At 37.5% G+C, this 14277-nt stretch overlaps 1 protein-coding gene across 5 annotated transcripts in view; it reads left to right on the top strand.

The window, feature by feature from the left end:
• The window catches only part of DROSHA (drosha ribonuclease III), a 105346-nt gene extending 92990 nt beyond the window's left edge, over positions 1-12356 (top strand). For all 5 annotated transcript variants that reach the window (XM_045566537.1, XM_045566540.1, XM_045566541.1 and 2 more), the window contains 6 exons: positions 3383-3524; positions 4957-5039; positions 5130-5233; positions 7339-7431; positions 8262-8308; positions 12094-12356. In XM_045566537.1, the coding sequence (XP_045422493.1) occupies positions 3383-3524; positions 4957-5039; positions 5130-5233; positions 7339-7431; positions 8262-8308; positions 12094-12224 (600 nt within the window). In that variant the 3' untranslated portion in view covers positions 12225-12356. The remainder of the gene's footprint in view (positions 1-3382; positions 3525-4956; positions 5040-5129; positions 5234-7338; positions 7432-8261; positions 8309-12093) is intronic.
• The last annotated feature ends 1921 nt before the right edge of the window (positions 12357-14277 follow it).

The following is a 14277-nucleotide window of genomic DNA, read 5'->3' as shown; positions in this document are numbered from 1 at the left end:
AGGAAGTGCTGGAGCCACAATTTGAACCCAGGCAGCTCAGTGCCACATCTTTTGCCTTTTTACTACTGTATCTGACACAAGGCATTGTTTGCAAAATAGTTTGATAACTGTTTCAGGGTTAATTGGGTGCTTAATGTGGGTTTTCTGGATTTCTACTAAAAAATAAAAATAGGTATTTCCTCTTTGTAAAATAGTAATTTATAACATCAACATCTGCGGGCTTTCCAACTTAATGTCTTGCCCCATTTAAATCCTTCCACCAAAATGATCTTTCCAAAATAAAAAAATTACCTTGGCCAGGTGCAGTGGCTCATGCCTGTAATACCAGCACTTTGGGAGGCCAGGCGGGACGATCACTTGAGGCTAGGAGTCTGAGACCAGTCTGAATAACATAGTGAGACCCTGTGTCTACAAAAAATAGAAAAATTAGCTGGGTGTGGTGGGAGGCTCCTGTATTCCCAGCTACTTGGGAGGCTGAGGCTGGAGGATTGCTTGAGTCCAGGAGTTTGAAGTTACAGTGAGCTATGATGAGCTATGCACTTTAGCCCTGGCAACAGAGCAAGACCCTGTCTCCAAAAAAGAAATTACCTGTCCACTGCCCCCATTTGACACCTTTTGAGATTCCTCATCTCTTATAGGAAAGTCTAGACTTTACCTGCCAGCCTTGCCTGCGTCAGTTCTCCCTCACTTGGCTCCGATTTCTCCTCTAGGTCCACCCACAGTTACCTTGCTGTGCCATGGCCCCTTGCATTTGCCATAGCTGTTCTCTCCTCTCCTAGAAACCCTTTCCCACCTTTCTCCCACTGGCTGACTCAGTCTTTTTCAGTTCTGATTCTATGTTCATCAGAATCTACCTACATGAATTTTTTCAAAAAGCACGTGTCCAAGTTACATCTCCAGAAATGCTAATTCCTTGGTCTTTGGAAAAGCCTGGACACCAGTGTCTGAGAAGCACCTTATGATTCTGCTGTTATATCCAGGTTGATGAGCCCCTGAAACACCTTTCTTTACTCAAGAGTTAGCTCTCCAGGAGGCCTTCCCGGGCCAGTGTGCACCTGTGGTCTCTGTGCAAGCACTGCAGCCACCACCGTGTAGTGCAGTGGCCAGTGTGAGTGTGGCTTCTCAGGAGGGTGTCAGTTCGCAAGGACAGCAACAGGACGTTGATCCTCTCGGGATCTTTAGCTGTCAGTGCAGGGCCCGGCATGTAATCTGCCTCTGCCACTGGTGTGCTGCACTGCCATAACTTCAGAAGGTTTTCTTCCTTGCTGATCCCCCCTGGATCTCATTCTTTGGCAAATCACATGAGTCATTATGAAATAGAGTTCAGCAGAGGACAAGGATGAAAGTTGTCATTTAAAGAACTGCCATTCAGGCTTCCTTGTCTAGGTAGAGAGCAAGGTCTTATCTCTTTTCAACTCATCTTCTAAATTTAAACTGACTACAAAAATATGGGTGATTTATAGCTTCCTTCTCCCCCACTGACTCTTGGTGTAGGCACTAGGATTTTGGCAAGAACTTACAGATTTCACTTTCTACTGGCCACCCTGCTGTTTTAAGACCTGTCAGGGCTTGTCTTAAATAGAACTGGAAGCATTTCTGTTTCCATCCGTACTGCTTTCCTCCTTCCCTGTCAGACAGCGTTACTGTACAACACTGAGTGAGGAGCCCTGACAAGGGAGGTGGCAGCTGGGGCTGGTAACCAGTGATGTATCATAATGTGTGTGTGCACATGTGTGCATTGGGCTTGTTGGTTTGAGGCTTGAATGCTCCATCTACACAGCCTAAAGAGTTTTCTGCCCACACCGAAAGCATGTATTTATAGAGGACCCAACTTGCTCAGCGTGGCCATATTCCCAAAATAGCCCTGCTATTCACCGGCAGCCTCTGCTTTAAGAACTGCCCTGCCCATGCCCCCTGCCCCTTTGAAATACAAACCAAAAAAGATATATCCCTTCTAGTTCACTTATTCCATAATTATAAGATATTAGGCTGGTGGGCTCCCTATTAGTTGGGTTTTCTATTAATGTTATATGCTAAGCTTTTTAAATTTTGAGCTCCTCTGTGGATATTGGTTTTAGTGAAACACTATATGGAAGAAAAGTTAAGAGGGAAACAGGAGGAGGAAGGAAGCAGAGACAGGCAAAGAGTAATAGTCTAAAATTCAACAGCAGGCATGGCTTATGGAGATCAAGTTATATTTCTGCTTCATGAATCATTGTCAGACAAATTAAGAACATATTGTTTCTTATTTATCTATTGTCAAGGATTCAATATCAGACATTGAGAATAAATCTTGATTTTCATAAGCTCTGTTGACGTGGTAGAGCCACAGAGCATAAAACTTGAATCTAATAAACAAAGTGCGATGTGGAACAGCAGGGGTACAGCACCAGCACAACTCACAGCTGCTTCCTGCTCCTCTTCCCTGTTTTCAGGAATGTTTCTTAGCAGGAAGTTTTTTAATAGACCAAGAATTTGTTATATCTATTGTAGGAAAAGTTGTAGTTTTAGGTGCATCATTTCCCCAAATCTTAGAGATCGGGGCTAATTATGTTCAATTTTTGTTTGGTGAGTTCCTGTCTTTGTATCCTAGTAGAAATTTTTGTTTTGAATTCCTGAAGTTAAAATATGGAAATTATATTTTAATTTGATTAAAAATAAAGGGTAGCAGCATGAAAGACTAAGACTCAAGATAGATAATACAAATCTTTGAAATAAAAATAAAATAATCTAAATCTTTTCCATAATACTTACTAAACATCACTTCCCTAAATCCTGTAATATCAAAATTAGCACCAATGCCATTAAACATGAAGCTTATTTTACACTTTAAAAACATGTTTCTTTAAAACTAATATACAGAAAGCAGGCCAGGTTTGCCTGGTTGGGGGTTGGAGAGGGTTGATTGCAGAGGAGTTCAGGAAATTTGGAGTAATAGAAGTATATATGGTTTTTAAAACTCATCTAACTATATACACTTAAAATGGGTGCATTTTATTGAATGTAAATTATACTTCAATAAAATTGATTTTTAAAACTTCTAATTCTTCTTCATTTAGTAGCATTAAACTTGAAGACGCTATGACCTTTAATCATATTATAGCATCTTCCCCAACCCTGCCCCACTGCTACTGAAGAAGTAAATGAGCTGTTTAAGTGGCATTTAGGTAAAATCCAGGATAGCAGAGCAGAGTAAGTTATTAAGAAGCTCTAGCAGTGTATGGAGTGTGTCACTGTTGTCTGAGGGTAATGGTTGAGGACCTAGGCCATCACTTACCTTGGTGTCCCTGTCAGTGAGATCAGGCGTGTTGGGTCCAACACAGAAGCAAGAGAGACCAAAAGTGAGATGGTTTCTAAGTGTACCCCAATTCCTTTTGGCCAGCTGTTACGAAGCTCTTTGGTGAATAACAGGACTCAAGCCAAGGTGGCAGAGGAGCTGGGCATGCAGGAGTATGCAATAACCAACGACAAAACCAAGAGGCCTGTGGCCCTCCGCACCAAGACCTTGGCAGACCTTTTGGAATGTGAGTCGTACAGAGTAAAGCTTTTCTTTCTATCTGCAGGTTCAAAGTTGAAATCCAATCAGCTACTATTTATCCTCCTTCTTGTTATTATTTAATATTATTTTCTGCCTAAAGAAACCTCTTTTCTATTTTAATTATTATTTTTGTGTTTTGCCAAAGCTTGTCTGAATGAGAATAATTTGGAATTACATGTGAATAATGAATTTTATGTTCAATCTATGTTCAGTGGTACCCCATTCCCCACCCAGCACTCGGCCAGTACATCTCTTTGTGTGAAAGAATAACAGAATATGAAGATTTGTAGTTGTGGATCATAGCTTTTTTGCCACCCAGCAGCCTTCATGTAAGGGCACAGAAGAAAGAAGGGCAATTTATTCACTATATACGAAAACTATTATCCATTGTTTTGAATGAGCACAAAGCTCTGTGGACAAATGTCATCTTTTGCAGTTTCTGATATGGTCTGGTAGCACTGTAAATAATCCTATTATAGCTAACTAAAGGATTATACACATAATTGTATTGTTTTTGATGTTACTTCAAAATAAGTGGGCCATTCACTGGGTCTTAGAACTTTTTTTTAATGTTAGGGTATTTTTGACAATTGGAATTATATTCAAATATCAAAGTCTACCATGCAAAACCAGCTCATTTACAAAGTGCAAAGGCAATCTGACTGAGGAACTTAAAAGAACTTTTTCAACTAAAGAGAAGTAATTTAGAGATGAAAATTACATAAAAATTAAGTTGAGAGAGCAGTCTCACTGGCATTTTTTTTTAGCTCAATCATAGCTATTTTTAATTCCTTTTAAAATGCACAATTTATTTACTTGGTTAAGGTACTTTTTAATGACATCATCTTGTGGGTCACCATTTATTAATGAAAAATTGGATAGATTGTTATATTGTCATTAAGCCCAGTATTAAGTTTTTCTCTATTTGGGCAGATTGAATCTATAAATTGTCCTGTTTCTGTTTATGAAATTTAACAATCTTGAGGAGTCAAGATTGGTGTTGAGAATGGCAAGACCCAAGGATGTAGCTATTCTGGTATCATATCTGATCTGCAAGTTGTGTTTTGATTTGTTTGATGTTAACACGGTAGTGTTCCCAGATAACATTCTTTCCCTGCTATGCAGCAGCATTTTGTGTATCTTTTTGACTAGCTATTCATTTAGCCCTTAGTTAAATGTAATTTGGTCTTTGTACTTTATGATTTGCATCTTACACATCTATGTTGTTGCTTCTGATATTAATGATAGAGAGTAGAGTCTTGTTTGGTTTGAAGAAAGACGAAATGATAATGCTAAAAATTAAAGAGGGCCTGGAAGTTGAAAATCTTATTAAAATGTTGCTTAAAAATCTGGGTCTCTTAATCTGTCTGCTAAATGGCAATGAATTGTGGTTTATTTTAAAATGTTCTTTTTTTCAGCATTTATTGCAGCACTGTACATTGATAAGGATTTGGAATATGTCCATACTTTCATGAATGTCTGTTTCTTTCCACGATTAAAAGTAAGCTCATGTAAAGTTTAAATTAGTGTATGCTTTATGTTTGGTAATTACAGAACGCACTACTAAATATTTTTTTGGGACTTACCACAGGAGTTTATTTTGAATCAAGACTGGAATGACCCCAAATCTCAGCTTCAGCAGTGTTGCTTGACACTTAGGACAGAAGGAAAAGAGCCAGACATTCCTCTGTACAAGTGAGTACTTGCTGCCCACAAGCCATTGGATCCAGCTTGTGTGGGGTTGGTTTTCCATTTAAGGAAAAAATAATCATTGTGGGGTAATCAGGACAAGAGCCAGGATCGAGACTTCCTGTCAGTGTGACTGTGGGCCATAAATAAGTGAGTCCCACTCGATTATCTCTATGCTTTTTGCCATTTCTAAAATTCTCTGTGAACTACTGTCTGGTAGGAAGACATACTAAGATTATGAGATCAAGATAAGGAAATTGGGATTAAATAGTTTTATATACATATTTATATTTGTTTTCTTGTGGTAACCTCTGCTGGGCTGTGTATCCAGATCGGAAGATGGAGTCTGCTTACTTCTGGCCATACTCAGATGCCTCGCTGTACTTTCCCTCAAACCCCTGTTGGCCTGTCTCTGTTGCCTGACAGATGTGCTGTACCCCTCAGGGGGTCACAGTAAGAAGCAGGACAGTTGCTCACTGCTGCTGTTACTCGCATATTTGGAAGTTTTCTTCTGAGAATGTGTACCAAAAGCTGCCATGTGCTTTTGAATATCCTTATCCTTTGAGTAGTAGCCAAAGTCATTCAAAAGGAATGTAGGTGTATTGGGTCGCTACATCATGTAACAACCATTTTGATGAAAACAGGAGGTTTGGCTCTGAAGTAGAGTAATTATTTTGAGACACTCAGAAGGTAGTTTCAAGGAGGAATTACAGAACGAAAGGACTATTAAAATAGGTTGGTTGCATCTCAAGGTATTGTGATTTTAAGGATGTTTAAAGATTTGGTTTCAGTACTGTTTTACCGCCCGTCTATGCACATACCTGGTTGCAAGCACACGCATTTATTTGTTCCATGTGGAATCAAAGCCCCCTTTCAAAATACTCAAGGAAAAACATAAGAGTAGCAGTTGGGAATTTTAAATCCTTTTTTATGTTTTTGTTTAATAGTCACAACACTTTATAGGCTTTTTTGCTAAAAGAAAAACTGAGGCCAAGGGAAAGTTGAATCACCCCACAGCAGGCTACTATAAATTGTGCCAAGAAGCTGTCACTGCTAAACAATGTTTCCTTTATTTATTGGGAAGAAAACCCAAATGTTTAGAAATATCACTTTAATATGGGCCTAATAAGCATAATGAATATCCAAACTGTATTATATGAAAGGCTCAAAGTATTTCCTCATCAAAGTGATAATTAAAGTTCAATAAATAAAATGAGGATGATAAACTTTTCATGGCACAGGCATGATTACTATAATGAGCACTACCTTAAAGAAGCCACCCGGGCACTTTTATCCTGTGGAGTATATAAACACAAAGGAAATTACTATGTTCCCTTCTCATAAATCCCCCAAATGAAAGTACAAGATGAGTTTGTTCTTTTTTATCAAGATGATAGGGTTGTTTTACATAGTTTTTTCAAAATTACTGTGTTCATTCCATTATCTTTGTTGGCTACTTTTAATTTCCCTTTTCCATGAAGTTATCAGTTTTACTGCATTTGAAATCTGCACCATGTCATTAAAATCCAGAGTACCTGGAGCTTTGTTTTTTGGCGATTGTGTTGTGTACTTGGCATTACAGCACACTTTTGAAATTATCTCAGATGTTTCAGAAATTAAATACATTTTCTGATCTTTTTGATAAGATACCAGACATTAGAAAGAATCCATAAAACTATTCAGGTGTGGCTTGAGGTGTATTACCCAAATATTTATTGTATGGGGCTGTGATTAGCACTAAAAAATAATAAACAGACTGAAGCTGTTAACTTTTCACAATAAAAGTTTGTGAATTTTATGATACTTAAAATATGCACACTTAGAAATTGTTTAAAAATATTTTATACTTCACTGTGAGCCTTTAGATGCTATTTATATTACTTTGGGGAAAAATATAAAAACACAGTGCAGAATTTTAAAAATTTTCTACTTCAAAATCTCTGTCAGATTAGCAGATTAAAAATTTACCTGTGGTATTTTTCTGCCATTTTCATGTTTCTTGTTATTTTACCTTCCTCTAGGCAGTAAGTACATGATTTTTCTCATAATTACTTAGTAGCCATAACAAATAACACTTTATCATGATTATTGTTCTTTCCTTCCCCCTTCAGGACTCTGCAGACGGTGGGCCCATCCCATGCGAGAACCTACACCGTGGCTGTTTATTTCAAAGGAGAAAGAATAGGCTGTGGGAAAGGACCAAGGTATGAGGAGAATATTAGTTTGTTCAAATGGGCATCCTGTGTGTCTGAGCAGTCCCTAGTTGGTATTTCCAAACTCTGCAGTCTGTCTTTTTTAACTTAGAGTATAGAGTGTTCGAGAGTAATAGCAAAGTGAATCCCAAGGATTAATGTCCCCACCATGCCAAGCCCCAAATTTGAGAATTGGCCTTGGATGGTTGGAATGCCATTGTACGTGGGGCTTTGGCTACCTTGAGAAAACTGCATTACCTAGTGCACAGGTAACGTCTGCCCAGTTTTAGTCACCCAACACTGTGCACATGATGTAAGCTAGACAGGTCAGATGTGTCTTGTCATACGACATAGCCGTTAGACATTTGATTTCTTACCGCCATTCACTTATGCTTTGTGGAAATTCTGACATCTTCAGGTAAAAAGAATTATGTATATTATCACCTTTCTCTGAACTCTCCAGTCTATATCTTAAACTGAAAAATGATTTGAATCCTGTCTATCTATATATTTTTTTTTCTTTTCCTCTTTAAACTTGATATTGAAGGCATTCAAACTTAAGTAAGAAATGCTTCAGACCTGATAAAAATGGAAGGCATTTTATTGGAATATTAAAAATGTGGAATGAATAACTTAAACAGGCTTTGTGCGAACAAATGACATTTCTGCATGCTCTTGTGTATGTGCCTATCTGTGTAATTCAGTATATGAAGTAATCAGATGAAATTCTAAGCCCCAAACGTGAAATTTAGCCTGAATAATTTGTAGCCATACCTTGTGTTTTTGAGGGGGGGAAAAAACCTTTAAATTAAAGTGTGCTTTTTCTTTATTTTGTTTAATAGTATTCAGCAAGCAGAAATGGGAGCAGCAATGGATGCGCTTGAAAAATGTAAGCTTATCTCTTTTTCTATAATTATATGTTCATAATGTAATGACTGTTTTATGGAAAGAAAATAAGGAAGTTAAAAAATGGTAAGTACTGATAAAATGTGATCTTGTTTTCTTCATAATTATTCTCCACACAGAGTATAGTAGAATGTAAGATATAGATAAAATGGGCTTATAATTTAAAAATAAAAGTATTCCCAAGTGCTTTTTGACTTTCATTTTCCTTTTCTGCATAGAGTCCTACTCTCAGCCCAGTAATCTGTGCGTACAATCTACTGTGTTTCCTTCCATGTATTTTGCTATACTTAGAAAATCTTATAACATAGACATATACATGTGAAGATTTTTTTCTTTTTAGTTTTCAACTGTTGTTTTGTTAAATGGGATGTTATTTACATACTTCTGTGCATCTTTCTTTTTTTGCTCAGTAATAGGTCATAGGCAGCCCTGCAGGTCATAGAAAATGGCTATAATTCATTCTTTCTTAATGGCTGCATAATATTTCCTGCTATGGGTGTGCTGTATTTTATTCAGTTTTTTTTTTTTTTTGTTATTGATGGACACTTTATTTCCAGTTTCTGTTGTTTTTTTTTTTTTTTTAAAGCATTATCAACAATAAATCTCTCTCTATATTGCTGCTTTTAGTTCTGTGGAATAGATTCCCAAGAATGGGATGCCTGGGTTGAAGAAACTTAATTACATAATTGAACTTGTAGGAAACTGCATAGTCTTTTGTAAATTGAAGGCTTAAGTGCAAGGGATTTTTCTTATGAGGTCTATTGTGCTGCACAGTAGAACCTGTGGGCACAAAATGACAGTCCAATTCTATTATGCTTCGAGTACCCAGCTAAATGAGGTGGGAGAAAGCAAAGTACGGGAAGCTAAAAGTGAAGAGGCCCAGATTCTCAGCCGTGGGAGAGATTCCAGGAAAGACAAGAGGGCCCCGAGCCAAGTGGAAATCAGCAGACAATAGCTTCCTGTTTGGGGGCAGCGAGGTTAGTTAGTGTGGGCAGAAGTTAGTGCTGCCAGGGTCCAGTGTCCATGAAATCTTCATTGAGAGTTTTCAGTTGACTGTTGGGAACTTTTTCATCCATTGTATGTACATAAATGCAACATCACATATTGAAATAAAAGTGAGATTCTATTTTCTAGTTATAAATTGTTAAAGGTTATCTTTGGACGTTTCGTTTGTTTTCAGCTATAAAACAGTACAGGAGAGATCACCTGTTCTGAGACAAGTGAATTGTTTAAACTGCTGGAAAGCAATTTGGCATTAGGTATCAAGTCCTTAAAGGAGTCGATGCATTTTGCGTTTTGATCCAGAGATTTCATTTCTGGGAATCAAACCTAAGGAAATAATTGGAGTTATGAACTAAGGTTCATATACTATGATAATTGTGACAGCTTGATTTATAATAGAAAAAAAAAACCTGCCTGTTTAACAGTAGAGAAATGTTTAGCAAATTATAGGTTATCCCAGGGACTGGCAAACATTTTCTGTAAAGGGCCAGATGATAAGTATTTTAGGCTTCCCAGGCCATGCAGTCTCTGTCATAATTATTCAACTCTGCCATTGGAGCCCACTGGCATAGATAGTATGCAGACTAATGGGTGTGTCTGGGTGCTATTAAAACTTTTATTTACAAAAACAAGTAGAGAGCTGTATTTGGTCTGGGGGTAGTAGTTTACCAACCCTACCTATATCCAAATGTTGTAATATTTTAAAGCCATTAAAATAATATTGTTGAAAACTAATGATATGGGAAAATGCTTATACTAGAATAAATGAAAAAAGTACACCCATAAATATATACCTATACTGTACTTACGCAGTGTAAGAGTGGATAGGGGAATGGTTTTAAATGTTCATATGTCTAGGTAATATATGTGCACATTTACATTGTGTATGTATGTAGTATAACTTCATAGAAGAAAAGCTATAAAGATAATATTCTAAAAGTTTGTCAATAGTTAGAGCTGAGTTGTAGGGTTTTTTTAAAAATGCAAATTCAATTTTACAGTAGAATTTACTAAGGAAATAGGGTTCATTTTGTAGAAACTTGCTTTACAAATTAGTTTACAGACAACTTGTCGGGATTTATTTATTTTTTAAAAATTAATTATATTTGAAACCTGTGATTTATATACTATATGAGGGATCAATTTAATATCATTTAGGGAATTGATTTTATTACTGTTTTATTTCTAAAATACAGATGTCTTGTTCCTCTTTTGTTTAAAATCACTGACTCTCAGACATTCCAGGTCTTTGCTGATTCACCACCTGTCTTTCAGATGCTTTTCCTACCACCCTGTCCTTGTCCCTTCTCCAACCCAGGGTGAAGATGACACACTATATAAAAAAGTGGGGGAAAAGAATTTAGGAGTATATTACACAGTAGCTCCCCCCTTATCCTTGGGAGATACTTGATCCTCAGTGGATGCCTGGAACCGGGGATAGTACCAAACCCCGTATGTGCTATGTTTTCCCCGATATACCCATATCTATAATGAAGTTTTATTTCTAAATTAGGCACAGTAGGAGATTAATAGCAACTAATAATTAGCATTTGTGCTTGTGCACTCTCTCTCTTTGTCTCACTCAAAATATCATATTGTGCTATACTCACCTATTTTCAAGCTGTGATTGACCACGGGTAGATGAAACCACAGAAAGTGAAAGCACCAATACAGAAGGCTACTGCCTGTGTAGATCCACTTTCCTCACGCTTCAGCCTTAGACAAACTTGCTCTCCCCGAAACAGGCCAGGCTCTCCCACATCTCGGATTCTTCATGTTTGAAACATGAAGAAGTAGTACCTCTTCTCTAGAACAGTCCCTTGTCTGGTTAGGCTCATAACACAGCATCATTTTTCCACTCTGTTAACAGTTAACTTGTGTAGTTCTTATTCATGTATGTGCCCCTTAATGTTGTTTGTTGTTTAAGTGTGTGTTAAGTATGTAAAATGGCTTTTTCTCATCCCATATTTGATTTCTTACTTCATTATGACACCAAAGTTACACCACAAATGACGACTGAATTGTAAAAATTTCTAAATCTTAATCAAGATTTCTTCCATAGTGTCAACACTGTTGCATGGGGTCAAATATCAAACTAAATACAGCTTTGGTGTGTTTCTATTAACCAAAACTACTGAGTGATACGTTTCCTTTAACCAAGTAAAAGTTCTCTACTCGAGTTACTTTTGCAGGTACAGTTTGGGCGTCCTGTAGTAAACTTTAAGAATAGAATTAATTATCAGACATAATGACTTAGATTATAGCCTGTTTTTGTCTACCTGATCTGTTTTTGCGCTTTTCAGAAACTTAACTTCTTGGTAAATAATGATGTGATAATACCATTATTTGTTTGGAGGTTTTGATTTTAGCTTTTCAAAAATATATGACTCCATTTTACTGTATCCTTTAATTTCTCCCTGAAAATCACTTGTTGCTAGGAGAACAAGTCTATAAAGCACCTGGTTGGAAACATTCCCAAACCACACATCTTATGTTTTAACATTTCTGTATGTTTTGGTGCCTTTTAGATTCAAGTTCACCCCAGATATTGAACTCTAGAATCATGGGTGCTGATCCATACTTCCATTATGTTTCTCAATGATGAAAGAATAAGGGAAGAAAACAATCTTCTTTCTCTTGCCTCACAAAATACGACTATGCACATTTCATATGAATATGTGCTTGTAGTGTATATATTTAGTTTGCATCATTGTTTGCACTTGTGGCTATCCTTTATTAAGCATAAGATATATTTCCTTGTGTCAGATAACTTTCCCCAGATGGCCCATCAGAAGCGGTTCATTGAACGGAAGTACAGACAAGAGTTAAAAGAAATGAGGTGGGAAAGAGAGCATCAAGAGAGAGAGCCAGATGAGTCTGAAGACATAAAGAAATAAAGGAGGGCACGGAAGTGGTGGCGTATTTACTTTCTCAATAACTGTGACTGTTACCCATTGAGACCTAGCCTAGTTTTCCTACAGACCATGAATGAAGTGTGCTCATTGAAATAAAACACAAAGTCAAATCGCTATTGTTGTTTTATTGATCTGTTTTTAGCTGGATGGTCTTTATTGCAAAGTATTTGATTTCTCTTCTTTTTAATGGAAAACTTCACGTTGGTGGATGTGCATTATTTTGCTCTTTAAACAATAAAATTCAAAAAGCATATTCTATGTGAAATAGATCCTGTTTTTCTATCTCTGTCTCAGGTTGTGACGCCAGAATTTCAAATGACAAGTGACAAATTCACTTAACCAGATATTTTGACTACACTCTAGTAATGTCTATACTTTTTGAAATCTCTGGATTGTTAACTAGAGTTTTCAGCTTTCACCTGGATGTTTATCAAATTCTCAGCTGCAAATATTGAACTGAGCCCTCTCTAAGCAGTGAGTTCTTTGTAGAAGAAATCCATTTAACATTTAACTGGCTTAGGAAGGGGAAAGACTGATATCTGAGTCACATATATTCTTTGAATCATTAGAATAGGAGAGAAATCATGATTTTTAATCCAGATGACACTTCAGATCAAGTGCTCTCACCCTGGGGTCAGTGGAACCTTTAAGAAGTTATGGACAGACCTCAGGGAAGTCTCAGAACCTCCTGAAATTGTATTCAGTTTTGTGTGTGTGTGTGTTGGGATTTGGGAGGGGGTGGGGAGCAGGAAAGAAGGGGGTTTGTAGCTTTCATCAGCATCTCTAAGTGGTTCCTGCGGTAAAGGGCTGACATTACATTAAAAGACATGACATTTTTTAAAAAAATGTTATTTTAAACTGAACATCACTGGTTTCTTATTAATAAAGGCAAAACTTCTTTGTAAAACAAATGTGTTTCATTCATTATTTCAGCAGCTAAATACTGAGTGCCTACTATGTGTCAGGCACTGTTGTAGGCTCTGGGGCTCCTCGGGGCGCTGGGGAGCTAGTGCTGGAACCCTCAGTAGGTCAGTCAATGGTGAGAGATAGAGCAGGGATGTGGGGCGGGGGTGGTTGGGGAGTTTGCACTAAAGGGGCATCATCTGAGTTAAGACAAGAAGGAGGAGAAGGACTGAGCCATGCAGGTATCTGGGAGTGTTTCTTGTCTGAGTAACTGTGACATGTTACATACACATTGTCAAAAACCTAGAAAATGTATTACTTTCATTAGCAGGAGAAAGAAACTAATGTTTCTTAGAAAATACTGTGGAAAAAAGTAGAAAGCATAAGCAGAAAAATGAATCACGATTCCATCACCCAGAGAATTTTCATGTCCTGTCAGACCTGTGCATGTAAATACACACGTATACACATGCACTCCAGTATGTTTTAACAACAGGATACCATACATACGATTTCCATAGCCTTTTTTTTAACTAATATATCATGAATATCTTCCAGTGTGAAATCTTCGTTTATGAAATGTAATTGTTGATGGCTGCATATTAATGCATATTTTGTATGCCAGTTGTGGATATTCCATAATTTATTAATGAATCTAATTATAGATGTGGAGGTTGTAAACAACTTGTTGCAGCTGTAGCGCTGCCACATACGTCCTTGAGGGTGTGTACGTACACTTACTAGATAGAGAAAGAGAGAGAGAGAGAGAGAGAGAGGGAGAGAGAGAAGACCTCTCCAGTGATTAATTTGTTAATCTTAAAAATGTGAGATGGTGCCTGTAAGAAAAGCTTGCCTGGTGCCACTTCTCACCGGTGATGCCACAGAAGGCAGAGCTGGGCGGGGGGAGGAGAGAGCTCATGTCTGACACCTTCCGCCCGATTGGGTGCCTTCCTTCTGCGCGTTATATTGAAGTTCTATGAGTAACACGTAGCAGGACCGGAAGGGGAAGAATGCTAGATTCACAGGTGGCCTTGACAATGTTACAAGCAAAAACAAGGTAAAATATCTGATTTTTTTGGTTAAACAAGCACTTTTACTAGTCTCAAATGTACATCAAAATAATGCCAAAGTC

This window comes from Lemur catta, chromosome 12, assembly GCF_020740605.2.
Source record: "Lemur catta isolate mLemCat1 chromosome 12, mLemCat1.pri, whole genome shotgun sequence".
Taxonomy (NCBI): Eukaryota; Metazoa; Chordata; class Mammalia; order Primates; family Lemuridae; genus Lemur; species Lemur catta.
Note: the sequence above shows the minus strand (reverse complement) of the source record. Positions and strands in the feature narration are given on the sequence as shown.